This window comes from Trematomus bernacchii, unplaced genomic scaffold, assembly GCF_902827165.1.
Source record: "Trematomus bernacchii unplaced genomic scaffold, fTreBer1.1, whole genome shotgun sequence".
Lineage (NCBI taxonomy): Eukaryota > Metazoa > Chordata > Actinopteri > Perciformes > Nototheniidae > Trematomus > Trematomus bernacchii.
The window spans coordinates 23,456,482-23,484,372 of record NW_022987739.1 but is presented as its reverse complement, the minus strand read 5'-3'; the positions used below and the strand labels follow the sequence as shown (position 1 = coordinate 23,484,372).

General features: G+C 40.2%; 1 protein-coding gene across 1 annotated transcript in view; it reads right to left on the bottom strand.

The window, feature by feature from the left end:
• Positions 1-24,745, bottom strand: part of kifap3a (kinesin-associated protein 3a) — a 31,963-nt gene extending 7,218 nt beyond the window's left edge. Inside the window, exons 1-19 of the mRNA XM_034147311.1 lie at positions 24,580-24,745; positions 23,224-23,355; positions 22,924-23,069; positions 22,746-22,804; positions 22,504-22,645; positions 20,698-20,797; positions 19,048-19,172; positions 18,742-18,840; positions 18,078-18,256; positions 14,710-14,872; positions 10,166-10,266; positions 7,912-8,020; positions 7,694-7,806; positions 6,829-6,994; positions 5,416-5,541; positions 5,070-5,168; positions 4,307-4,392; positions 1,763-1,952; positions 1,565-1,655 (exon numbers count right to left, since the gene is read on the bottom strand). Coding sequence (XP_034003202.1) covers positions 1,565-1,655; positions 1,763-1,952; positions 4,307-4,392; positions 5,070-5,168; positions 5,416-5,541; positions 6,829-6,994; positions 7,694-7,806; positions 7,912-8,020; positions 10,166-10,266; positions 14,710-14,872; positions 18,078-18,256; positions 18,742-18,840; positions 19,048-19,172; positions 20,698-20,797; positions 22,504-22,645; positions 22,746-22,804; positions 22,924-23,069; positions 23,224-23,355; positions 24,580-24,620 — 2,267 coding nt within the window. The 5' untranslated portion in view covers positions 24,621-24,745. The remainder of the gene's footprint in view (positions 1-1,564; positions 1,656-1,762; positions 1,953-4,306; positions 4,393-5,069; positions 5,169-5,415; positions 5,542-6,828; positions 6,995-7,693; positions 7,807-7,911; positions 8,021-10,165; positions 10,267-14,709; positions 14,873-18,077; positions 18,257-18,741; positions 18,841-19,047; positions 19,173-20,697; positions 20,798-22,503; positions 22,646-22,745; positions 22,805-22,923; positions 23,070-23,223; positions 23,356-24,579) is intronic.
• Between the last annotated feature and the right edge of the window lie 3,146 nt (positions 24,746-27,891).

Sequence of the window (27,891 nt, the reverse complement as noted above, 5' to 3'; positions counted from 1 at the left end):
CTTTTCATCTGCTGTATTATTAAAGTTGCCACGTGTTTTCAAATTCAAGTTAAGGTGTCTGTGCAGAACATTAAAAATATTCTTAATTTGCAGTATTTTATTTTAAAAGTGTTCAGGAAGACTGCATCAATGATATGCTATATATATCTATATATCTATATAATATCAATATTGTTATTAACTTCAACCAAAGTCAATTTAAATAGCGGGCAAAAATGGGTTAATAGCCATGGATGTGGTGTTTGATATAGTTTACGTTCAATTTCAACTATTTTAGGCAGAAAAACGTATATTGACTAAAACTTTTTTAATAATTTACTATCATTTAGAAAGGTTTTATGAGAAATAATTTCAAAAGTAAACTTTTTTTCCTTTTGTATTTAAATTTGAAATGTTGGCACACAACATTATTAATGTATACATCAATTTTTTTATTAATAGCAAAGAAACATGCATTCTTGTACTCAGGAGGGGACATTGACAGAGGATTACTCAAAAAGTACACGGTACTAGTGAAACTACTCCCACAAGTACTATGAAGTACTTTTACTGAGTCCAACAGTGTCAATCTCACGAAGAACTAATGGCAGAAAAAATAATAACAAACTCGAGAGAGGGCTGAGTTGACCGCAGTGCAGAATCGCTGCATAGTTTAAATCTCCTAACAATGTTGTCCATTTTAGAAATAGGCCTATTATATTTATAGCCCGTAATAACATTCATTTTCTGGGCTCAATATGTGTCTGGGCTGTTTTCGTTGTGATCGCTAAATTCACATTGTTTCCCCTTGTTTATAATATTATCACCGTAGTGCTTTTGTTTTGAAATCACTTCCGTGAGTTTCGCCCCGCCCCTCGCTCCAATGACCATTAGACCATTTAGTAAGGTAAAAAGCAAAAAGCAAGAAGGCCTCTCAGACGCTCTTCCGTTTACTTGTTTAATAAAGAAAAACAAATGGACGGTAGATACACGGATTGGGGGCCCATGTATATTTTCTATATTGGAATGGTTCCTTAAGTGAATACAATTGAAAACCTCTGCCATAACTTAAAGGCCAAAATGAAACTATTGTATGGTTTGTATGCCCTCTAAACGCTGGCGTGCACACACAATAAGACAAAGATTATTTAATAGAGCTTTTAAAAAAAGGAAACCTTTACAACATCTCACTTGTTTTTCGGCATTAAATATATTATTCATATTTGAAATTTGCTTTTTTTCCCTCATTTAATATTTGTATTATAATCTTTCTTCTTTGTGTTGTTTTGTTATCTTAAATTAAAGTAAACTTAAGTACTCTTACACACCTAGCAGTTAAAAAAAAGGATAAATTGTTTCCAGCATTGTTTGTTTTGGTGCAGTTTTGTGTTGACACTGACAGTTTAGGGTTAACAGTGCAGTAAAGATGAAGTAATATTGACTTCATATCATGGTGACTCATTGAGGATGATGCAGGTCCTGCATCATCTACATTACATGGACTATGGCTGAAAAACAGATATGATAAAGTACTATTAATTATTAGCCCTAGTTTAGGTTTAAAGGGGATCAGAAAGCTCAATACCTGCTCATGTACCCGGACTGTCCCAGCTCTCTATCCTGGAGGTCGTTGTAGAACTCCGGACTGATGGCCCCGTCCGTTGACGTGATCCCATCTGGATGAAACAATACGAACATGGGTTATTAAACATGTAACTTAGCTTCTTATCTCACTCTCAATTTATTTTTTAAAAGCAAACTATTCCTTTAAAGCTCTTAGTACCAGGGCTGTAGAACAGGTCGGGCCTCTCCATGATGTCTCTCTCCCCGATGAAGGACTCTCCGTCATCCCCGAACAGGAAGGGCTCTCCCGCTTCATCCAACGGACGGTTCTCCACCATCTCCAGCCACTGACCGTTGTACCAGCGGAACTTCTCATTCTGGATCTTCTTTCCCCACTCCTCGTCATATTCCTGGGAGGATGTAAGAGGGAAAAGAGGGTCAGGTGGAGAAGAAAACAACAGAAATATGTCCACAAATTGCTACAAAATCTATAGTTTTTTTAGACAAATGTTGGAATTAGTTCAGCAGCTACATGCTTAATGACACATTGTTCCGCGCTGGAAAAAAGGTGTGACTTTTGTAAAAAGGACTATTCGTTTTTCTATAAAGTCTCTATGTTTCTTCCTTTTTGCAGTGTTTTCCATGGATGCCAGGAGAGGTAAGAATATCAATTAGTTCTCACCTCACTCTCAAATTAGTGACATTAATAGTTTTCTCACTTTAAGTAATGGTAAAGACTTCAGCCTCTTGTGGCAGAAATTTGTGTTACAAGAACAACTGGCAATACATCACAAAACAGGAGAGAACACAATTACGTTTCTTAATGAGAGTTTTTTCTTCTCCTAATACATTTGGTCTTTGGTAAAGATAGTTGAAGTGGGAATGTATGTTTTTACGACAGTATTAAAGGAAATGAGTGCCATGTCAGGGCGTTGTTGGATAATGCATCAGCCTTTATTGCATCTTCTCATTCTCATAACAACAAGTTTTACACCTCAGCAAAACAGTTTGAACATCATGGAAATGTATCGCGTATAAGAGTGGTGAGCCAGAGCTCTAATAGAGGAGAGGGTTCACTTTGTGGGTTTGACATGGCACAAAATGTGAAAGGCTATACTGACCAATCGCCACAAGGCACAACATACATGTCAAATCACAGCTCTGTATCAAGTTCATGCATGTTTGACCGTGTGTCGCCTCAGTCCTCTTCACTGCAGCTAATAAAAAACCTTCGTCTGCTCCCCTGTTTGCGTGCGTAGCCCGGTGGAGACGACCACAGAGTTCTGTTTTATTTTCTCTGCGGGGGCTGAAGGGGGAGCGATAAAGGCTGCCTTTGAGACCGCAACGAACCAGCCCGAAAGATTAATCATTCGGATGCAAAGCAGAGCCCCGCGGGTACTGACAGCCAGCAGAGACCCCAGACTCATACAGGCCTATTGACTGTCACAGAGGGCCACCTCGCCCAAAACACTGGAGGTGACAGTGGGACAGTTTGTCAGCAGGGGCTGAAAAAGCATTATGACTCATGTTTTTCACTGAACAATCATGTTTTTCTATTGGTTAAATATGCCTAATCAGTTGTTAGCAGCTGAGCTCATCACAGCATGAGCTCATCACAGCGGGGCGAGGAAATGCACAACAGTTTTGGAAGCTTTTCAACATATTCCTCTGGAAATGTGGCCGGGCTAAGAATAAATCACAGTGAATTAAGCCTCTGTCCTACTTGGAACCTCTACAAAGTTCCTCCTGAAGCCACGTGTGTGTTTGTACATGATCAGGGCCACGATGATCAAAGACCGAACATTTCAGGACTGCAGCATTATGGCGTGTGCTGCCAAAAGGATCCCTTAATGATTGTGTATGTGTGTGTGTATGTGTGTGTCCGCAGCTCTGTTTCTGTTTTCTCTCTCACCTCTGCTGTCCAGTTGCTGACACACTCCAGAGCTGCCTTTCATGTGGCTCACGGCTTAATAGGTCTCACTGATAATTTCAATGAAACACTTCCTTTGCCCCGCTGCACTCCCTGGCTGTAATCTACAGCTAATTACGCTGATCTGAGGTCTGGCAGCGATCACTCACTGACTGGGAGCTGACCACACCTGTCAGTCACAAGGTGACTCAGGAGTTTATCGGTTTGTTAATTGCCAAAGTCAAATTTGACTCGGTAAGTAAGGACTTTGGAAAAGATCAAAATGTTTTATGTTTGTATGGAACTGAGCTGAATAAGGCCACAGACCCACAAAAGCATTCGTTTGTGGGACTCAGTTTGTTGTAATTTGACCCATCTAATTTTGTTAGTGGCTCTGCTTTATTATTTAAATTCAGATCCTTGGTGGAAGTGTCACAATCTTGTTTTAAAACCTTCAACATCATGATTATTTTTTGTTGATTTTGTGAATATTCCTATTTTAGCTAAAAACCTGGGTTCACCAAACAAACACGTTGCTGTGGTTGCTCTTCCTTAACAGTACCCAAATGAGTGCAATTCTTTAAAACACACACTTAATTCAAATTCCCGTTGACTTTCTTGATTTTATAATATTGAATATTTGTGTCCAATTTTCTTTTTTTCATACCATCATACAAGTATAAGTAAGCCATACTATCTGAAAATAAAACGTCAAATATTACTGTTACAAGTGTTAAAAAAAAAACATTGGGAAAAATGATTATGTTAAACTCCTTATTCCTAGTCTTGTGACCTTGGAACCAAGTTATCAAATGGAGTGTAAAAACGATGTTCATAAGACATGTGTTTACTCACAGCGATGATATCCAGCGTGTTGTCGCAGACTTTGCGGATCTCTGTGTTGCTGTCGTGCATCAGGTCGATGAGGTATGCAGGGGCTTCTGAGATTAGGACTCAAAGAAAGAAAACATTCTCTCTGCTCTGGGACATTGAAACAATCACTTGTGTGTCCCTAATCAATCGCAGGGGGAATGGTGGGATGTGGTGGTATTGCGGTCCTCTCCTACGCTTTGATTTAATGACAGAGACTGGAGACAGGTGCCCTGCGGCTGGAGGAACCACTGTCTGTATTTCCTGTGATGAAGTGAACACTTTCCTCCTACAGCGGTGCTTACATAAGATATTCCTGTTCTATTCTTCACGCAGAAAGAAAAACATCAATCGCGCTGACAGAGGGCATATTTGTAATTTGACACAAACCGCCAACGCCGACCACAACTGTGCACAATTACAGGCAGCTAAGAATGCCCAGAGGGTTAAAAACAACTAAATCGAGGGGTTAAAGAGGTTGCAATGGAGAAGCAACTGGGGACAAACAGCGAGGAGAGATAAATACAGTATAGTCCTGGGAGTTAACATTTGGACTAAAGGCCCAGACACACACACTAAAGAAGAATGAAAATATAGTAACTCTGGAGAGAGAAATATACAGCCAGTATGACCGTGAGTGTTTAGAAATCTATTAATTGCATTCATGTCGATGTCTCGCATCTCTAAACATAAATCTCTTTCAATGGGTAAGAAATGTGGACTTATACTTTAATAAGCAAAAGGATACGCGTGTCTTTGACTATGACGTCTCTGGTAGCTTTGTGGAACACCATCTGGTAGAAAACGTAGACAATCTGACACACAAACTCATCATCTTCCTGTTGGGCTGAGATGGAAACAGGTAGAGAAGGAAAAGAAAAATAAGATTCATTTTCAAAGTGGATGACAGAAGGATTTTCCCCCAATCAGATATTTTATTTTATTTTTTAGATTTAAATAACAGTCATTATCCATGTAGGCGAGGGGGATGGATCTTGACTTTTAGTCTCTGGCATTAAAAGCTAATTAAAAAAACACTACATGGTACATTTCATAATCCTTGGGAAAGCTGCAGTATGGGAGTTGGTTCTTACCATTTAGAAGCTCGATGAGAGCAGGAATAATGCCAGACTTGGCCAGCATGGCTGCACACGAGTCATCCATGGAGACGGTGCCGATCATGATCACCACTTCCAGAATGAGGTCATCCTCAGCAGACCCTGACATCAGGGAAAAGTACAAGTCGAGAGGACGAAATGAAAACATTTGGCCTCTGAAAACGAGTAGAATCAAATAATGCCGAGCCAGGGAAAACGTGCATGTTCTGTGAGTATTTGGTTCTGAACACACAGAGGTGATGGAGTTCTTTCGACTGCTTTGTCTTAATATTAATGCAGTCTGGAAAACTGCTTTTATAATCAATCAATCAAAGTTTATTTATAAAGCCCAATATCACACATTTGACATTTGTCTCAGTGGACTTTACAGTTTATACAGAATAAAACATCGGACAAGGAAACACTTTCAAAGAAACCCCACAGTTAATGGGGGACAACGGAAGAAACCTCGGTGAGAGCAACAGAGGAGGATCCCTCTCCCAGGACGGACAGACGTGTAATAGATGTTGTGTGTAAATTAAAAAGATAATACATTTACAACATACGTAGTTCAAATGCTGGAAAATGCATGTGTCTATCATTTTTGCATTGACCTAACATGGCCCTAGCACCAGGTTTTGCGACCATTTAAAGGCAGTTAGGAATGTCAGGTTAGGATAAAAGTGTTCTCTACGTTAGTTTGGAAACAATATATTTACAACAGCTTTGTTGATTTTAGACTAAATTTAGCCAAGTATTTGATTGGCTGTTAAAAAAACAAAACAAATCAAGAACATTGGAATGGAATGTAGAAAAACGAATTTACTGGCTAACTAGTCTAAGTCAAGTGTTAAAAACGTGTTGTAAAGGAGCTGAAACTCTGGTACTGCATTGGCACGAGTATCAAAACATACAACAAACATGGATCTTATATTAAATATGCCAGGGTTCTCGTTCTTGCTGTTGAATCAGCGTTCACACAATTGAGGCCATAACTACATTGATGTTCCTTCCCCTTTAATTTTCCCAACTTTTCTGTCATTCTTCCCCATTTACTATCATGCTGAATGACCTAAAGAAATTGCCTAAGACTTTTAATTCTGCTTTTATAAAAGCCAGAAAAAGTGAAGCTGAGGTTTGAGGGGTCAGTGGTCATCAAAGGTAGTGATAAGGCCCAGACCTTAATGAGTATTCTCTGTCCTCATGATCAGTGACACTTCACTGATTAAAGGGTTAACACAGGGCATGGGAGAGACCAGGCGTCTGGTTTTAAAAGGAGATAGATGATTGATGTGGCAGGGTCTTCCTGTATGGATGCATTACTGCGTGTTTTGTTACATTGGTGTTTATAAAATATATCGCAATATTTTCACCATGTAACACAAACTTTAAGAAATATTTCACACACACCTGGTTTCAGTCTGTCTTTCAGGTAGGGCACCAGGTTGAACTCCTTTAGTACAAGCTGCCAGTCCAGGTCGGGGATGGTGAGATTGGCCAGTGTGCCGAGAGACTCGATCACAAACTCCTCCGCCTCCTCCTCACTGATCTGAGCTGCCAGGTCACCCACATGGTCCTAAAAGCAGACACACATATTATCTTTAAATGAGGGATAATATATGGACAAATAAAAAAAAACAGCATTCAGTTACAGGTTTGTTCTGCCAAATTCCTTACAGGTTCATGGCATTGTCGCTACACATTTCAGCTATGCATGCCATATATTATTTTTTGCAGAGTATGGTACTGTAGGCTACTCAGATATACCATCAAAAAGGTTTTCCCCCGTGTATGTCCACATGTTTTCGACCCACAGTAAATTTCTCTATATGAATGGATCACTGTCTGTGTTATAGCGGTTCAAGGAACCTGTCACTCCTGATTTTTTTCAAACATTTGAGATTTTGACATCAGGGTTTCTCAGATTCTTTATGTAGTCTGAAGAGAAAGTGTAATGTTGCTGAGGAATCACTGTGTGGGCATGTCTTTCTTTGTTTGTTTGTTTGTAGCCTTTATTTATCCAGGTAAAAAAAAATCCCATCGAGATCAACGATCTCTTTTACAAGGGAGACCTGCCGATCTTTACCATCTGTTGACTCTGAACAATGAAGTCATGCTGTATAAACTACTAGCAGTTCCTGTTTGTACTCTAGCCATGGATGTACACTACATTTCTTCTGCTACTCCAGAAAATTGCTATTTTGTGTTTAACAAGATAGACATTAGGCCACCATGATGCAAACACGTTTTTGAGTTTAATAGACCAGGTACTGACCAGGAAGAGGCTCTTGGTGGGTCCGTTGTGCTGAGAAAGGTTTCTGATCATCTTCATCACCAGAACATCCTTTAGCTTCAGAGCACGCTTCATCAATCTCTTCAGACCGTTGCCTAGGGCAGCAAGGAGAAAGAAAGCAAGGACATAATATAACTCAACAACATACGGTATAATAAAAGGTCTGAATGTTGTGTTCATTGTCTCTGTGGAGCTCATACCTTCACAGATGATACGCGCATTACTCTTGTTAGCAGCCAGGTTGATGCAGAGCGAGATGAGCTCCACATCTATCTCCTTCTCCACACAGTCAAACAGCATCTTCATCAGCTGTCAGTTGCAAGTTTCAAATGTCAGTTAACAGCTTAATTCAATCATCGCTGAGAATTAGGATAAATAAATCAACCACACACATAAGTGTTTGTTTGAATAGGAAGGTGGTTCCCACAAAGAAACAAAACGTCTTCAGTCTGTGGCTTTGTTTGTGTGCCTGGTTGTAATATGTCATTTTGAAAAACCTCACATTTTTTAAGAACATCCCTGAAGTCTATTTGATTATGTTAAAGCCAATCATTGAATCATGAAAATAAAACAGAAAATTATGACATAAAATAAGTGTGATTCAGAAAGAGAGTGTTTGAGATGAAGGCATGCGTCATTTCTATCCTCCCTGATACCCTCCTCCTCCTCCTCCCTACCTCTGTCTGTCCGTCTCTCCTGCACTGATTTAACATTAAACAGGAAGAGCTTTGAGCTGAGGGAGGGTGGGGGGGGGGGGGGGGGGGGGCAGAGGTGCACTGCTTCCCTGTGAGGAGTCAGGAATCAGAGAGAGAGGGAGAGAAAGGCTGGGCCGGGCCTGGGTAAGGTATCAGATACCAGGGGCCCCGGACCCCAAATCAGCCTCGTCTAGACTCTCTGGCACCTGCCTCTGCTTATTTACCACAGACAGCCACCGGAGGCCCAGTCAGGGCCCAACGCCACGCTGCAGCCTGACCAGCTCACACACCTCCACCTCCACCTCTGTGCCTCTCCTCCCTCCCTCCTGACATCCCCGATCTGGAAACCCCAAATCCAGCACCAAACGGTGACCCCATTAAAAGCTGGAGAAGGGGAAAGGGGCAGGTCAGTCACTAGCCTGGGAAAGTGATAAAAGAGAAGAGTCTTAAAACTACTAAATAGGTGAGAGGATAAAAAAGGTGGGGAACTGGGTGAAGCTGTTTGTTATATATGCGTTTTTTTACAGACAAGGCAGTTGGAGGAATATTTTGATATCATGTGCGACAAGAACACGAGGAGAGTTGGACTATTATTGGGGTACATTTGGGATAAAGATACAAATAATATTGAATCAAATAAAAACTGAAACTATGTCCACACTAAACTGACCTCATTTTCTAATAAATTATTTAAGTATGAATATTAGGTTTTGCAATGGCGTTTTCATGTGGTTTTACTTAAAGACCTGCATCCACAGGCTTCTTTTTGGTTTAAACAACTTGGTTTTTTTCTGATTTCATGACATAAAACCTTTGACCACAGTAAAATCCTGTTTTTGAAGCACTTTGCACAAGTAAATCATATCAATATTTTATGATAAACTCACAATTAACGTATATAACTGTACAATGTAACTCCTCCTAATGTAATACAACTCCCCAAATACAGGAATTGTTCTGTCAAACAGTGTCCGTCATTGATTCTTGATCCTCTCCAGTTAGTGGATTGAAGGTCAAAAAGGAGAGAAAAACATGCAGCTTCACATTTTGCTCTGAGCAAAAGATGGATTGATAACATTAGAGAAATGGAGGCAGAGGAGGGTGGTGAGGTGAGAGTGAGCGGGCCTCGGGGCGGGGTCGGAGGTCACATCCTGGTCATGCTGCTTGCCCCGCATCCTTTCTACCACGGGGGGAGCCTGGGGTTCAGATCTGCTGCTGACGTGACCTTCTGAACAAACAGCCGACTCTCCTGGCCACATCTGGCCCGCATTTACACCCAATCTCAACAAACAAACACAACGCACATTTAGCTAATCGGCGATGATGAGAGGAGCGACTGACCGGGTCAACTCAATCAGGAGGGAGTGTAACTCAACAAAAATGTTGTGATCGAAAGTTGAAAGAAACACGCCTGAGGGGGTGTTGAACTTTAGCTGTGAACTTAATTTTACTGATCATAACTCAAAATCATTTTGGACATAACAGTGCTGATTTTTTGTTGATGGACCAGTTTGGCAATGCTAATTAAGGGTATGTGGAGAAGATACAGAAAAGGATGAAATGAAATGAGGAGGTTTGCAGGTTTTCATCGCAGTGCGAGCAAAGACTGTGCAGCAGTCCTCTGGTGGTTTTGGTTCCAGATGTGGCACGGGTCCCTCCCTTCACTCTGTTTCTCATGCATTCATTCCCGGGTGCCGTTAGCTGCCCATGCTAATGTGTCTGTCTTGGTCTGCTGGCGGTGTACATTAGCCAGTCTTACCTGCGGTATGCAGTCTGTGTCGGCAAACATGGACTTGAATCTGTCGTCCATGCTGATGTGGTACAGAATGCACATGCTGAGCTGTCTCTGGCCCTCGTCAGCTGCAACATAAACACAGGAGGAGGAGAAAAGTCAATGGGTGAATGACTGGTTGTGCCTTTACGCTTCGTGGGATGCCAATGACCACATCTAGGAGAGCTATGTGTTTTTTGAAAATATTAATGAGCTGAATGGCCTTTTTAAGGGAATTCTGTTGGAGGTCAAATTGCATTAGGTGCAGAATCAGCACCAGTCGGCTGCAGTTTCTCAATTTGTCGTGTCTCACAGGCAGCTAAGCAGAGGAAAAACAATATTTAAAAGGTTAAATGTGGATCTTCAGCAGGCCACTGCAGAAGAAAGGCAAGCTTTTCATGCTGCTCAAAGGGACAGTTGTACTAAAATACGTTATTCAGGTTTTGAGATATCCAGATGTCTGTCAAAATCAGGGGAAATGGAATTTAATTTCTGCGACACACAGCAGCTCGGGATAAGTCTGGCAAAATATTTTATTTTCCTTTTCTCAAAACATTTCTATATACAGAGCCACACCAAAATTGAATGCATCTACTAAAAGGTATTGTCTATCAAAGCCTGATATATCTTCTTCGTCTGTGCTATAGAGGTCCATTGTTGTGCAGAATGTTTTAAAGACCTCAATGAGCCACATTGTTGCACTGGGAGACATTTTTCCTTGATTACCATTAACAAATGCGTATTCTTTTGTATTACGCCTCATAAAGAAGGAAGACTATATTTGTGAGAATATAAGACATACATCTTCAGTTAAAAAACATTACCTTACAGCTGAGGGCCACAGACTGTAGTTGAAAGAGCATTGGGAGATGGACTAACATGTTTTTGGTTTGGTTCTACACATGGGATTTGAATAGAAAACATATAGAAGGATGCCAGCCTTATTTTAAAAACATCTCTTCTCCCTCCAGAAACAGTGACTGCTGTTAGGATACTCCACAGACCTTACTGAGGACAGTTTACACAGGGACCATTTCTACAGCAGAAAGTAGTTCCAATGAAAACTATGGACAGTCAGGTCTGTTGATTCTCCAGAGAGAGACTGGGACAGTGTTCGTGTAGAGACACATCAAGTTGCATTAATAATGTCTTTGCTACTTGGAGGTAGTGGAACAAGCTCAAATCCTCCAAAATCAACACCTTTTGCTCAGCATACAGTCGATCTATTTATTTCAATACATTGTCACTGATTCTCAGTTTCACAATTAAAGACACCTAGACTATGCACACAAGGTGTCATGGCGATGTCATGCATATGTATCCTTTATATAACTTTTACTTGAATTGGGTATTGTTGAACTTATATTTCATTCCTTATATGTAGCTATGAATAGCACACTAAACATAATTGAAAATGACACTAAATACAGGCATGACAATGAAGGTATTTCCATTGGTTGAGATGTAGATATTTATGCCTACTGGCAATGATAAAGGGTATGATTTCCATTCACCTCCATTGCATTGTAGTGTTAGTAGAGAGTATAGAGTCAGTTATCTTGAAACCAAGATAAATAAAACCAAAACCATTTGCATAGATAGATACTGCTTAATTTCATTTATTGTACTGATCCATAAATATATGTTTAATAAATGTATTACACTCTGGAACTACAGTTTTGTGAGCTTATCAGGCCTCTACAGCAACGTGGAGGAGATAAAGGCAGAATGGATTGAGTGTTAGACTGTCAGTGAGCCCAAGACTTTCATGAGTTTGACCTCTGACCAGAGCTGGGGGGGAGCTGGAGGAGGAGCCAGCCCGGGAGAATTAACAGAGTTCAGACCAGAGTTTGACCCGGGAACTTTTCATTAAGAGAAGTGTTAAGAGAGAGGCTCTTCACTGGAGCAGAACCACCGACAGACCTCCTGTAATGCCCACCAGCCTCCAGAAGCCCGACCAGGTCCAGTTAAAACTGGTCCCAGCCGTGTTCGGTCACTGGCCATACAGGGAGCCTTATCGCCAAGTATAAGATCCAGATGTGCTCAGTGAAGCCCTGAATCACAGGAGGGAGAGACGGCTTCTAGATTTAATTGGGAAAACAGGAGGAAGCATCAATTTTACTGCCTTTAATAAGTTTAAGCTACGCCGCTTGCTGCTCTGGACCTTCCAGCGCAGCCAGCGATTGGCCAGAACATGTGCTTCTCATTAGCGATCCTTTACCTCAGCCGATACCTTAAAATGCACATGAAAACAACCAAGCGCACACATACGGAGGCAATAAGCTCCTGCAGACCTTGCCGACTCACTCTGCTGGTAGGAACATGGAGGATCCTTTCTGGGCGAGGAGAGAGATCCCATTAAATGTTCAAAACACTGGTAGGGTTGGGGCAAGAGAGAAAAAAAAAAAAGGTGAAGGGGAGCTGTTAAGAATTAACTAGACTGTTCAGGGGCAGTTAGTGGGCTAGCTAATCTCCAATTACACCCCAGCCTGATTTAAAACCGCCCCAAACTTCGTAAAATTACACCCGCACACATTAGGAGGCGTCTGGGCGAGCTTTTGTGGACAGCGCCACTCAGTTGTTATTGCATTTTCTGGATAAACAAGCAAGCTGGGTTGGGTCTTTGGAGACATCACACACCACATGATGGGGGTGAAATGCTCTTAAAAATTGGACCCCACCCTCACTTAATTTCCCTAATTTGTTTTTGCAATGTAATGAAGGTCAACATGCTGCATTAAAAGAGTTAAAGAAGTTTGGAGTGAGTGGCAATTCTGTAAATAGGGCTGCTGCAAATGATTGTGTTTCATTATTAATAATACTTTTTGTTGATTAACAGATTTAAAACATTTTATTTAGTTTTGCGCAAAAAAATATATACTCTGCGGCGCATTTGAAAAGAATGAGAATGTCTGGCAAGACTTGATGCCGATACATTTTCGTGTCCAACTAATTTCATTATCATATACTAATATTCTTTTCCTGATCATTTACTAATCTGCTAATTAATCTATCACCTATTTAATTGTAAATTAATTCTTTAGTCTATAATAGTGGAACCCAACAAGGGAAAAAAGATAATCTGATTAAGTATTAAAGGGTTAAGAGGTAAAGAAATGTTTGAATTATATTACAGGCGGTATTTTGGTCATACAGATGCAGACAGCTCTTTTCGGTCCGTGCGGACAGTCAACGTGGCATCATTGTCCTGCTTGACGGCCCCTGTACTCAAAGATTGAAACTTTTAACTGGGTTTTATCATATGTGGATGAGTGAAAGCTACGCACGGATATTTACAAGAAATCTTCAGACTTGGGCCATGAATGGACACAAAATGAACATCACACAGACCTTCTGAGCTATGCTGACGCAAAAAAGCCATCGAGTCAAAGTGCCTTTTGTCTCGCCAGACCAACTGCCCGAAACCAATCTTTGGAATTTTTCCTTCCAAATTACTTGAACTATTTTTTTATTTTTTTAATATAGTTCTGTTAATTAACTAATCAATTCATTATTTCTGCCCTTTCTGTAAACATGAATCAAACGATTACAAGGAGGAATCTTCTACTTTAAGTTGAGCTCAAGTGGTGATGGGATGGATCTACTGGGATGTGATGATGGTGATGATGACAAGTGGAGGCTCCCGCTCCACTTTCATCTCATCATCAGGGGTCCTGACCTGGGGTCAGGTCTGGATGGCGAGGGTGGAGGCTGATACACACGCCCCCCCCCCCCCCCCTCTGTCTTCTCTCTTAGAGATAAGACCAAAGTCCTCATGCAAAGTGTGTCAGTTGAAAAGGAGGACAGTCGGGAGTGAAGCAGATGATTAATGACGCATCGGCTCACATACAGAGGGCATTACACACATACGCAAACACACAAATACAGGCAAACTCAACAGTGTCAAAACTGTGAGCAGGCGTAATATTTCACTGTTAACTTATATTATGTGTGTGCCTTGCTTCCTGTATGAGCAGCCCCCACCCCTCCACTTCCCAAAAAACAGCCCTCCTTCCCTAAATCTCTGAAGACCTCTCCACCTCTCCGGCTCGCTCCTGCAAAAACAACATTTGTGCAGAGGCTCTGGCATGTTATTCTAACAAATATATTATATTAATTATGCGCCGTTACCCGAGCCTCCCCCTGAGAGGCTTCAAAAGGCCCGTCAGATATGATTCTGACTGTGTCACACGACCTCACGGATGAGACAACGCACGATCGCACGCTCTGCAGATTTCAGGAGGTCACTGCTGTAATGGCCACCAGAGGCCTGGGTGCTGTGTAAAAGCTGCACCTGCAAGTACGCCGCAGTAATAACAGATTAGAGGCTCCACCGCCGGCTGAGGATGGATGAGTGTTTCTTTGTCATGTGTCTGTTTTGAGGAGTGAAAACCTGAAATAATGATTCCCCTGATGCAAATACAGACAGGACAGCCTCAGTCATAAACACACAGATAAATACACACAACGAACCAGCATAAACACAACTACAGGAATACAAACAGTCATCAGTAAACAGTAAGACGTATTACCGAGCAGTGACGAGAATCTGGGAAGGAGTCCTGCCTGGACCATGTGGCTGCGCAGCGTCGTGTCGAAGGAGAGGTTGAGCAGGAGGCGTAGGTTGGTGCTCAAGAGCTCCTCGTGCTCGCAGGGAACCAGCCGAGCCAGCTTCTCCACGGCAAACGTTTCAGCCTGCAGACAACGGACAAGTGAAACAAAGACTTTGAGGTTCTGCTCCAGACGAGAACTGGCATCTGTAATAATGCATAATACTAGCAGTCGATAGGCCAGTATATGAGTCGTGCAACAGGTTGGGGAAGCACAAACAAGTTGCCACCATACATTTATATGAATCTTTGGAAAATGTTTTGTACATGTGTGAGCAGTCCGTGAGAACAACATTTTTTTATTTTTTTTTATTGGAATATCGGAACATATTTTTTATAGATCTAAAACCACTAATATTATCAAGCATACTTTATTTTGTTTTAAGCAGTTAAAAACAGTATTTCCCACAAAAGAAAAGACCATAATGGATGACATTTCTACAGCTGAAATGCTTAAAAGATGACGTTTGAAGAGAATAATAAAAAGATAATTTGGTTATCTATTTTTTGCAGACTGAAAATATACATGGGCAGAACGTTTGCATTCAACTATTCCACAAAAAGTTAATATTGTTTTACATTATTTGTCGGTCTTCACTGTTCAGACCTGCCACCCATTAATATGCCTGCATTAAATACAGGAACATCATGATTTATCTGAAATATGATGAATTAGAACACTCTAATAACATTAGTAAACATGTGCATAACATATTGATATCTTGCCTTTACTTTTTTAATAACCTGGTGACAAGCTTGGACAAGGTTCACATGATCTACAGGCAGGTGGAGGTGTTGAGCTGATGACACAGAACTAAGACTAAAATCACAAAGTCACGCCCCAGCGACTCTGTAGAGGAACACTGATGTGTGAAAAGGTGCACAGCGTGGTGTTGTTTGGAATGCATGCTGTCAATATGACTGTCAGAGTGATGCAGCAGTGCTCGTCAGCCGGTGCCGCTCGTTAACATGCCCGTCTCCCCTCTACTGTGGTCTCTCCACATCCAGATATCACAGTGACGCAACCTGCTCCCAGTTAAAACGCACTCGCTGCTACTGTGCGCAAAACCAGCTCCAGTCGCACCATCACAAACCAGACCTTGAGCAGCATAATCAACTGCAGCCTGCGTCAATTACCACTGACATTCCCCTTCCATTAGTGACAGCGACAGCAAAATAAACTCATCACACTGTTTTGGGAGACATATCTGATTTGGAGAAAGTCACAATACATTTGCCGAGTAAATAAAACCTGATGACATACAGCATAATTAAGTGATCACTCTTTAATTTAATCAATTAAACACCCATGTCTTTAAATGGAAACATATTTCCCCTTGTGTAAACTGATATACTCAACAGAGTGAAAGTGTTGAAACCACTATTCCCCTGCTTGAGTGGGTCCAAACCCCCTGAAGGGTTCTTTAATCTGAATCAAAGATACACTGAGGGGGAAACAAGGGAGATAAAACCAGTTCCTAACAGGGTCTGGCTTTGATCAAGTCCTGCAAACTGAGTGAGATTGGAACCAGGTGGGGCTGGATTAGGGGAAAGTCGGAGCGCTGAGGTGCCTGTACGAGCGCTGGGGGACACGTGGCCAAAAGCGGACATTCTAAGCATTTATTAAATTGAAATTTGATAAGCGTGGTTTCAACCGGCATTTCTTCTAGGGGAAGGCCATTTGTCAAAGTGACTTTGGGAGTTTTTTACAGAACAAATAAAGAAAGATTGTTTCCTCTTAACTTTACTAATTGAGTTAAATGTCTCAAAAACAACGTTGTAAAAAACACATTCATTAGAGATGTAAAGAAAGAAGATTAATTGGTAAAAAGTCAAAACAGCACACTGACGCCCTTCATTTCAAACAATGAACAGTTCTGCAGGGCTGCCACCGCAGACACTTAAATCATTATTAAAAGTTAGATTCAAATGTTTTGATCCAAGATTAGTTATAATCATACATGGTTCTCTCAGTTCTAGACATAATATTATAAGACGTTTTAAAGCCACTCATAATTCAAGTAAAAAATATAATGTAATGTGAGAGGTGTTTATTTAAAAATATATATTTTGAGATTTAAAAATGCATGATTAAAATAATCCTACTGCCTATGTTTTAGTAGTTTTAAGCCTTTAGAAATATTTACTTAAGATTAATCCTTTTTTTAGATTAATTAATTCAATTGCTTTCAAAATCCATGATACTGTACATGTCATGTTTGACATAACAATGAATCAAAGCAACATGAAAAAAATCTAGATCCTTGAAGTCGACACAAAAAAATTATAATTATTAAACACCACCATTGAAGTGGAGTAAATATGTCTCCCCAAACCAATCGCGTAACCATCAAAAATGTTTGTTTACCACAGAAGTTACTTTCTGCAATAATCTGAAATCCAAATGAAATATCCCTTTGGCTTTCTGTCGAGGGAGACAAGGCAATGGAACATTCCAAGTCAGCTTAGAGAAATACATCATCCCTGAAGCACTCTATAGGTGACACTTCATAAAGCTACTATATATCTTAAAGGTCCCATGTCATGGCCATTTCTACTGATCATAATTCCATTGTTGAGGTCTACTAAAATACATTTACATTGTGCAATTTTCCAAACTCACATTGGTTTCTCATACAGCATCTCTGTATAGTATGTGTATTCACTCTGTCCTACACGGCTTGTTGGAGCTCCTGCCCCCCCCCCCACTCCCTCCCTGTGAGCCCAGTGGCCGTCTGCGAGACAGCGAGACACAGCGAAACCCAGCCTGAAACACACACACACCCGCAGCCTGGCTGGGAGTTTGTGTGTGCTCAGGCTGAGTTCAGGTGTCTCGCTGTCTCGCCGACCCCACACCAGTGAGCCAGCTCACAGTGTCCCGCTCCTCGCAGCAGCGAGCCTCGCAACGTCCCGCCGAGTGTGTGTGTGTGAGGAAGTCCGCGGATTGGTCCAAACGTAACAGCTCCGCGGACGTAACGTAACGGCTCCGCGGATTGGTCCATTTGGACCAATCTGCGGAGCTGTTACATTACGTCACTATACCCGAAATACGTCACTATACCCAAGAAGTAAACAATGGAAAAAGAGAAATCCCCAACCAGGCGTTCTGGGGCAGCATAGACAGGTCTTTTCTGTGTTGGAGTTTTACTCTCTACAGGGTGTACTTTGAGGGTTTGTGACTCTGCAGACCGTTTACATGCAGAAAAAGCTACATAACACACAAGGGGACGGGTAATAACCAGAAAAGCATGACATGGGACCTTTAACAAAAAAATAACTCCCTGTCTCACCATATCATTCTTGTTTTCCAGGAAGATGGAGAGTTTCTTGAGGAAGGAGACAACCACCAACAGCAGCTCCTCGTCCTCCCGGTGCAGGATCTTCACCAGCATGTGGACGATGTTTTTATTCCTCATCTTCAGCTCTGTGCGGGTGTCTTCAGCCAGGTTCAGCAGCAGGCCCAGAGCAACTGCAGGAGGAAACGTGTCAGAGACAACAGGATCAGCCAGGGAAACATGGACAGTAATCTAGCTGCAACTCACTTATATTCCCTGCTGTGTTTTCTTGCTTTTGTAAGTTATATCTATTTTAGTTTAAGTGTGCCTCTTGAGTCCTCGACAAAACATTTTTTAATTGATATTTCATTTGTCAGCCGTTTCTATCAATGTTGAACAAATTGTTTTGTCTATCCATTTAGTTAGAAAAGTAAAATAACAGAAGAAAGCAGCAATTGTCAAATTGGAGAAGTTTGAAACAACCATTCTTCTTGATCTGCTTAATAAATGAATGAATCAATAATGCACATCAGGTACATTTTCACATCTTTAAGACACATGTTGTTAAACCTGCACAAGTGCATTGAACATACATATTCTAGAAGTGTTCCATAAACAAACATTTTCTGATAACTACAGTATGGGATAGATAAATTGAATAAAACGTTTCAACAGTTACCTCTGAGAAGATGCTCTTGTTTGACCAGAAGGCTCTGGTACTTTCTAAAAGACTTCTCATGTTCCTTTTTCAGATTTTGGTTCTCAGAGAATTCTTCATGTGTTATAAGTCAAGGAACTACATTTTATACAAAAAGCCTTAAACAGTGTCATCTTATACTGCACCATTACAAATGTCTCCAGGTTTAGTATTGTGCCAAGCTTGAGTTCCATTTAAAAAACATACTATATATTTGTATTGGATTTGTTATAGAATGGCTTTCAAATAAAAAAGATGTTCCACTTGTATGACTCTTAAAAAGGATATAGGCCTTTTTCTTCTTCTGTAGTTCGTCTTGCCAGAGGTCGTATCTCTTCAGCTCATGCTCAATAATATTCATACACAGGGCTCCGATCTTGAAATGTGTGACCAGGCCATGGAACTGGGAGAAACTAGAGGAGAAAAATAAGAGGGAGAGAAAGAGAAAAATACCATTTATCCAAAATTGCTTTAAAAACTGAAAAATCCACCTTGATTTTGAGGATTCCAGCTGGGAGCTGTCACTAAAATGACCCAATCCGTCACCCCTGAAGTAGTTTACAAAGTAAACTGTCAAAGTCAAAACACATTCAGTCAAACAGTACGTCCTGGTCCGACTTATAATCAGTCCAACTTGAACAGTTCCACAATCCAAACAGCATAACATGGAGATGGAAAGGAGCCAAGAGTGACGATCAGTTTTCAGAAGAACACGTCCTCTCGCTGCCTAAATCAGCTCTGACAGACATTTATGTATTATTCTAGCAAGGGCTAATTTTAGTGTTTCCTAACCCCCAGTTGGAGAGTGAAACTTCAGTACTAGGTATGCTGCCAAAAGGTGGATGACTACTGTAAGAAAGGGGGAGAGCAGTAAAAAAGAAAAGAGAGCAGAGGCAATTGGGGGTGTGGGTCAGTGATGTTACAACAGAAATGTATCATTACTGCACACAAGGAGGCAACCATATGGCTCTTAAAAATGTTTAACTGCCTTATTCTGGTTTACTGGCTTTGTGCTGCAAATACAAAATAATGTCAAAGTTGTGTTCTGTTGATTTAAGCTTATTTTCCTTGTTTCAGCTTCTTGGTCCCAATGACAGGGAACCCTTAATACTAGTCCCTTTCCTGCAGATGAAAATGCAGCCCTAGCATTTTTTTTTCCAGTGTCTTGACTGTCCGACTTTAACCCTTCCAACACCTTTGGGATGAACTGGATCAACAACTGTGAGCCGGATCACAAAGTATTAAAGTGCATGTTTAGAAGCACGGTTCTGTTTATACTACGTTGGTCGTCTGTCCCTGACAGTAAAAGTCTTTGGCAGTGGGCATGGGTTAATGAACACATTTACATAATGCAGACCCATGCAACCATGAAACATTGAAGACGATAAATTAAGTTTTAAACAACATAAATGTGTAAGGCATTACTTTAAACTGGCATCCTCAAAATCCACAGCCATATTGCATTTAATACCAAGTCAACAAATATGGAAGGATTTAGGGATTAAGTGCTTTTGCATGTTAACCAGAAAGTTAGCATGACCCCGGTTCCCTTTTTAAAAAGTATCCAACATTATTTAAAATTTAAATACATTTTAGAAAATTGGAATGATAGTTTATGGTACTAGCACAAGTTTGAGGCGTAAATGCAATCAGTGTAGTTATTTAGATATATAATATTTTAAGCTTGTTTTGACCACAGGGATGTAACCATTTCTTTTTTACTAACATTGAGGAAACAGGCAGTGCAAAAATGTCCAACTCATTTCCAAGTTTAAGGACTGCAGCACTCTGTTGGTATAGCACATTTGGATATGTCAAGGTCTTTGTATGCAAACAAAAACAACAAATAAAAATATAACACATAAAAGCGATCACAAACACCCAATATAAATAAATCAGAAGCAGAAACGTTGGGTTTTTATAGAACAGCAGGTTTACCTGGAGAAGCAGAAAAAGACATAGATGATGGTTGTTGCCAGGTCCACGCTCTGCTTCCAGTCCTCCCTCAATACTCTGGCCAGGGCTCCAATGGCCGCCTCTGACGATGTCGAACAAAAACATGTCAATAAAGACACGCACACAAAGGCAGAAATAAAGAAAAGGTCAAACAAAGAGAAGGCAAGATAATAAGGAATGACTACAGATGAGAAAGTAAAACAAAAGTGTCTGTGTGTGGAATTCAATCAGAGTCAGATTGCGCAGAGGGCGGTGCAGCTGGAGGTTAATTTGAAGAAGCGTGGGGGAATGCGATGAGGTCGGAGGCTCCTGAGGATTTTGAGCGATGGGTGCTTCTCAACCTAAAGACGTGCGTCCCAGGGTTTGTCTCCGCTTTCCACCCTGACCCCATTCCTCTGGGTTCACACGAACACTCTGCTCTTATCAACATTGGACCGGTTGATGCGGTGCGGCAGACAGAGTGAACGGACGACGCGTTATGACAGATACAAATGAAGCTGTGCCATCTCACCGCGGCAGCACAGGATGATGGCTTCGTGCTGTTGTGAGAGAAACAGCCCGGTTGTCACGGAAGGGAGCAGAAGTGAAGCTGAGCTTTGTTTTCTTTAAAAGGGGAGCAGAGAGGACATGCTGATACAAGTCAGACACTCAAGCAATACTCTATCAAAACAAAACGTTTTTGTAAAAAAATCCAGTTTTAGCTTGAGCATTTGGAATATGGCTGCACTTTTCAACTTTAGCCATTGGATCCACTTGGCCAGGAAAAGTTTATTTTCAGAAAATGAACACGTTCTGAATAATTGAGCATCAAAGTTCATCCTTGACTTTTTAAGAGCTGTCAACCACATCTCAAGATCTTCCTCTGGAGATGGAGTCTGCTCAGATGTCACACAGATAGTCATCATACCAACAGTCACTGGATGGCCAGAAACAGAACCAAGGCCATACACATGCCTTTCCCTGCATGCGCTCCACAAAAGTTTTGTCAAACAGCTTCAGTATGTAAAGGGACAGAAATAGTACAAAATGGACATCGGACGCAGAGGCGGATCTGTTTATACTACATTTGGGGTCTGCTTATAACAACATATTGCAGACCGTTGCTGACCGTTGCTGACCTTCGTGACCACATTCATGTTAAAACTTGAAATTGTTATTTAGAAATTGTTCACATAATACTTAGTAACTCGTGAATCCTTTTATTAAGAGGAATGTTACATTTCATGAAATATCTTTTATTTATCTTTTCTTTTGTGCTCTCTGTACCCTGAAGTGATCAATATGCCAGTAGAAATTGGTCTTGTTAGAAATGTGTTGATACCACTGCCTAAACAATACCCGAGACCTGAATTAAATTTGTGTACTGCCAAATACTACTTCTTGTTGACACTACAAGAAGCAAAGTAAAAAACAGGGTGGCTAGCTAAATTTTTGCTGTTAAATTGTTATGGCGTTAAAAAAAAACAATGGGAAGTCCAAAATGGTGAAACAAAAGACTGGTTGGTTGACCGCATCATTGGACGCTGAAAAAAAGGTTTGAGACCAGCTCAACTTTGATTTGTAGTGGCAAGGGTTGCACATCAGTTTGTAGAGTCATGTCATCAGTTTCTATTGGGAATGACTAGCTTTGTCGCCATACTGTGAACAAAGCAAGGCTACACTTCGGGACATTTTGATTTAAATCTGAAACAAAGCTGGAACGGACCAGACAGAAATTGAAGTTACTTTTGACAGATTAAATGTGAATATCGACACCGTGCTGTAAATGTACTTTTATATTAAATGTACCGTTCTGTATGAGTTCCTCCAGGTTGTCTGGGTTTCGAGCTAGTTGGAAGATGAGGGTGGCTCCTCTGATCTTCTCCTGGATGTCTTCATACAGCAGCTCCACATACTCATCGATGCTGTTGATGCTTGCCTCCTCGTCCAGCTTAAGGGGGATGAAAGGGTTAAACATAGTGAGGACTGGTAAATGTCTTCAGAACTGTTTGCAAACACAAACATATTGTACTGTAAAGCTTAGCTTCTACCTCCACTCCTGTGTAAGGTTTGAGCTCTCGAGATGAGATGTGTTTCTTCTCTTGGTTGTCTGTGAAAGGTTAAATTCAGCATCACAAAGACAAATTACTTCCACGTTTATCTTTTAGTAAAAAAAGTTGTGTTACTACAGACACATCTATGTTGTTATAAAGTAGTGATTATAAATACCATTTGACTGTTTGCGGTTTTGCAAATAAAAGAGCAGCTGCTCCACCTCGAGGAGTTTGGAAGAGTGAATCAGTCGACATTCCTCCACGACCTTTCGGGCCAAAGAGGACGTATCTGTGTGGGCGTTCAGGCTTTTCAGACGAATACTGTAGGGAGCAAAAACATATAGATCAAGGGAAATTACAGCTTTTGAGAATAACACTGGCTCTCAGACTTATAGAAGAAATTGAAATCATGATACAGAATCAGATTGATATTGTTTGACACACGATCATAATTTGTCTTAAGTTTGATTCTCACATTTTCTGACACTCTTTGCGTTCTCCAACCATTGGGATCCCCAGCTCTCCCAGGACAGTGGCCTCCACCTCATATTGAACGATAAGAGCCCTCTCAGTGGGGTGTACATCGAGAGTACAGCCCTTCACTTTCCTGTTGGTCATAAAGACACAAAGTAAGCTAAACTAAAATATGTATTCCAACAGTATCACAGTGCACAGAGTACTTTAGGCTGATTCTTGGTTGATTCGCTTTAATTATCCTAATTGAGATACATTTCTCTCAAAAACACCTACAACACAACCAATTATAGAATCTAAAATCTAAACTGACTAATTTAACAGAATGAAATAGTAAATATAATAGTTTAATATAAAATACATTAATATTGCTTATAGGTTAAATATAGCAGATGTACATCTGTGTACTGGATAAATGCTATGTGTTTGAGAAATTGTGTACGATATGTTTGTGTTTGCATACAGTTCTGAAGACATTTGCCAGTCCTCACTGTGTGTAACCCTTTCATCTCCCTTCAGCTAAACGAGTAGGCTAGCATCATGAGAAATACTCTGCTTCTTTGAATACTCGTTTATCCTTTGTGTCGGGGTCATGATTAAGAAGAGCTAACCAGATGATGTCAAAATCATCACAAGGGTTTTTAAAAACATGTACAATTTTGGACTTAAATTATTACATGTTTATAAACATTTTGCAGCTGATGAATGTGCGGCTTATTTTGATAGTATTCATTAATTAATATCTAAAATAATATTGTGGCTAAAGTTGGAAAATAATGTAGTTCAGCAAACAATATTAAATGTAGGCCTACCAACCAATATGCAATTACCTGAGCTAATTACAAGTACTTTAAAATGTTAGTTGATAAGCAGTTTTAATACTTAAGCAAATGTAATTAAGTTACTTGCATTACTCATATTTCAGATGAATTCACCAACTTCCCCTGAACATGTATATTAGAGTATTTTTGTAGGGGTGTAAAAACAAACAAACAAGAAAGACAGTATTGTTTAATAAACCTGAATCGTTGTCATTAGTTTAGTTACTAATTTCGATGGTGGCTGCAGGTTTTTTCATTGATAACGTTACGTCACGTTTAATCGATTTTTCTTTACGTACACACCCTCAGACAGATCCTACTAATATGATGCTAACTATAGTGTTGTTACTTCTGGTCTTACACAAAAATACATAAATATTTGTAACACGAATATTTGTAACAGAGTTAGTTTAGCAGTCACTCATTTAAATGTCACGTTATGCTATCACTGAACAGCTGAGCATCCTGCTGCCTCATCGACCTGTTCCCTCACGGTGCACTGCAAACTTAAACAAGCTAGCGTTAGCAGCCGTTACCTTTTCAGATACCGTGGATCCCCTGTTTGCAAACTGTCCATTTTGAAAAAGGGGGAAAAGCCCACGTTAAAATGTCCTTATTCCTAAACGGGACCCGCTGATGATGGGTAAAACAGGGCGGATGTTTTATCTATGCAGCTTGTTGCTAGGGCGGCGACCCAGCTCCCAGCATGCACTGTAGCTACAGCAGGCTAGCACTGCTGCCACCTGTAGACAAGGAGGACCAGGCGAGTGCTGGAAACCTGCTGAAATCATGAAATGGGTAGGAGTTGACACAAAAAAAAAATTACGTGTGTAAAGTATGAAATGCCAAATTAACTCAAATACTGTAAAACGAGAACATGTGGGTACTTTACTTGAGTATCTTCTATATACCAATTTTTTGTTCTACAAAGAGGGAAATATTGTAGCCTACGTAAAAATGTTTTGCTAGGCCTACTATATTACTTATAGTAAGTAGTTAGCCTGGTAGTTATGCAGGTAACAGGAATTTAAAGAAATTCCTTTTATTGAAAGTTCGTGCGGGCAAAGTGTATTTTTACCGAAAAAAAACCGAACTTTAAACAAAGACTTAAATACCAATTTACCAACGAGGGGATGACGTGCAGGTGGATAAATTGACGAGAAGCTCAGGTGAGGGGAATGAGGTGATTATTAGCATGGATGTATAATAGGTGATTAGGCACGAGGACAGCCAGGACTAACGGGCCTTTCAACGGACCCAAGGCCGCTTTACATGGTGAACAAACAAAAGGGGCAAATAATAAAGGGACTTGACCGGCAGCCAGTGAAGATGGATGAAATTGAAAGAAAAAATATGGCAAAAAAATGTATAGCATCTCAATGAGAAAATTGACTTTCCTTCGAGTCACCTACCACATTTTAAGGCTCTGGTTTATATTGAACATTCATTATTTTGAACAAACCAATTACTCAATTAATGGACAAAATAATCAATAGATACTCAATTTAAAAAATCATTAGTGAGAATCTCACAAGTACCACAACTACCAACTACAGCATTTAATCTTGCTTTCACATTAATAAATGAGTGATAATAATAATCAAATGCAGAGGTGTGTTACTAATAAAATTATGTCTCTGTTCTGTTCTATAGTGAGAGTAACAGTGCCATGCACAATATCTGAAAATCTGAAATAAAAGTTTAAACCTAGACGTGCAGATTATTAAACATACATTTTCATTTTCTATGCGCATCTAACTTATAAAGAATATTGAAAAATCAGTCTTAAAGGAGTTTATCTGCCAATATGATGGATGATCTTGTTGCAGGCTGAAGTGACAGGCCACCAGGCTAAATCTGGATTAGATAAATTCAAACATAGCCTAACGTAATGTAAAAAGGGATCTGTGAATTTAGGGTGTGTTAGGAAACGTGATATTGGTTTTAACTTTCCTTTGACTATTAATACTTTGTGTGTGTCAAATATCTTCAGTCTATCAAGTGGATTCTTGTCAAATATTGGTTGACTTTTTACATTATATTAGGTGTTTTAAAATAAAAAAGTGTATTGCCATGTTCATGTCTACTTTAGGTTTTGGTTTTTGAGACATTCCCCAGAAGATGGTATGAACTGGAAGAGGTTACAAAAAAAAAGAAAAGTTGTATTCAATACAATGCAATTAAATTATTTAAACATTTTACAAAAAAAATGTCAGTATCTGGATTGAAGAAAGAATAAGGCGGATCATAACTTAATATAAAAGAAGAAGATATCAAAGTTGAAAATTCATGCAAGTTGATTTGTTCTGCACTTGCAGATTTGTTCACTTTAATAATACTTTGTAACAAGACAAGCCATTGTTTTTCAGGGAAGCATTTTTCATGCCATCCATCTTTTTAATCAAAGTTACAAGTAAGAATTAAACAAATGGTGAGTAGGTGTAATTAATACTGTAACATGGTACATCTGCTCTCCAGAAAGTATTTGCTTGTCTCTGCACCAGTGACAGCTGATGTCACCACACTATAATTAGTCTCTGGCTTATATCTGATTATTTGTGTTAGGGGTTAAAAATATATAGTATTCCCTAGTGACTGACTGAAGGACTGAATGTGCTTCAATGTAAATAGCTTGTTTTTCATCTGTAGAAGATATGCACACAATTTTAGAGAACCCCTTTCCTACTCTGCAAAACAGACACCTGCAGTCATTGTGGTTTAAATACCTCATCTGTAAAGCTGTCCATTTGTATGTTAAGTCAATGGGAACCACAAACGGCTACATAAACCACTGAGACACATTTAGATATTTAGAAGTGTTGAGATGAAAGATTGCAACCATACATTTGGAAAGAAAGAAAAACAAACGCCAGTTCTGCAAAGTAAGAGTTTGTTGTGACTGTGAAGCTTGACCAAAAAGTAGCAAAGTAGCTTAATTGCACTAATGTTTCATTAACCAATTACATAGAACAAACAATTTGGATTGGACTTTAAAATGTAAAGACTCAATATTAACAATATTCAATTTAGAAATTACAAAAATGTAGGAGCTTACCTGGTAGAGCCTGCGCCCATGTAATAATGCTGATCATTTTGCTTTTACCTATTACATTTAAGTTGAGACTTGCAAAACTAAAGTTTTGTCCCACATCAGCACTTAACTCCCTACAACTTAGAAATATGTTTGGCTACCGGTCTTTGCTTGGATTAGGAAATTAACCACAACCAATTTAAGTGTATGTTTGTAACAACCAAAATGTCATTCTATATTATTAATATAAATGGGTGGAAAAATGACACGTTGAGTTATGTCTGTGTACCAAAAGAATAAGCTGACTCCAAGTCAGCTTATTCTCGACATGTAACCCATGGTGTACTCTCTGTACTTCTTTGGTTTCTGAAAAAATACTAGGACATAGGACAACACCGGAGCCATAATGTATACAAACATGAGAAGAAGCTGCTAATTTTAGGACCACATTACATGGCAACAAGGCCTTGAGGGTCAGATATATGAACTCTCATGTGCGGGTGGAATTCGGAGCCTGAATTTCAGTCGCCTCTCTGTTTGTCCTGAGACTGAGAATGTGACAGGAGAACCCCCCCCCCCCCCTCTCTCCCCGACTCATACTCAGTCAGTGTCCCTAGCAGGTGATCTGTAAATGTGGCAGGGCTTCCTGAGCACCGCCCCGTGAAAAAGATCTCTGCCGATCACTTGAAGGCTGGCAGAGACGTGTTGAACACTCAGCTAGACAGATATAGTAGCAGCTGAAGAAACAGAGTCGCAAACGGGCACTGAAACACACAGTGTTAGTCTCTACCATTGCCAAGTCAAGCACCTTCTGGAT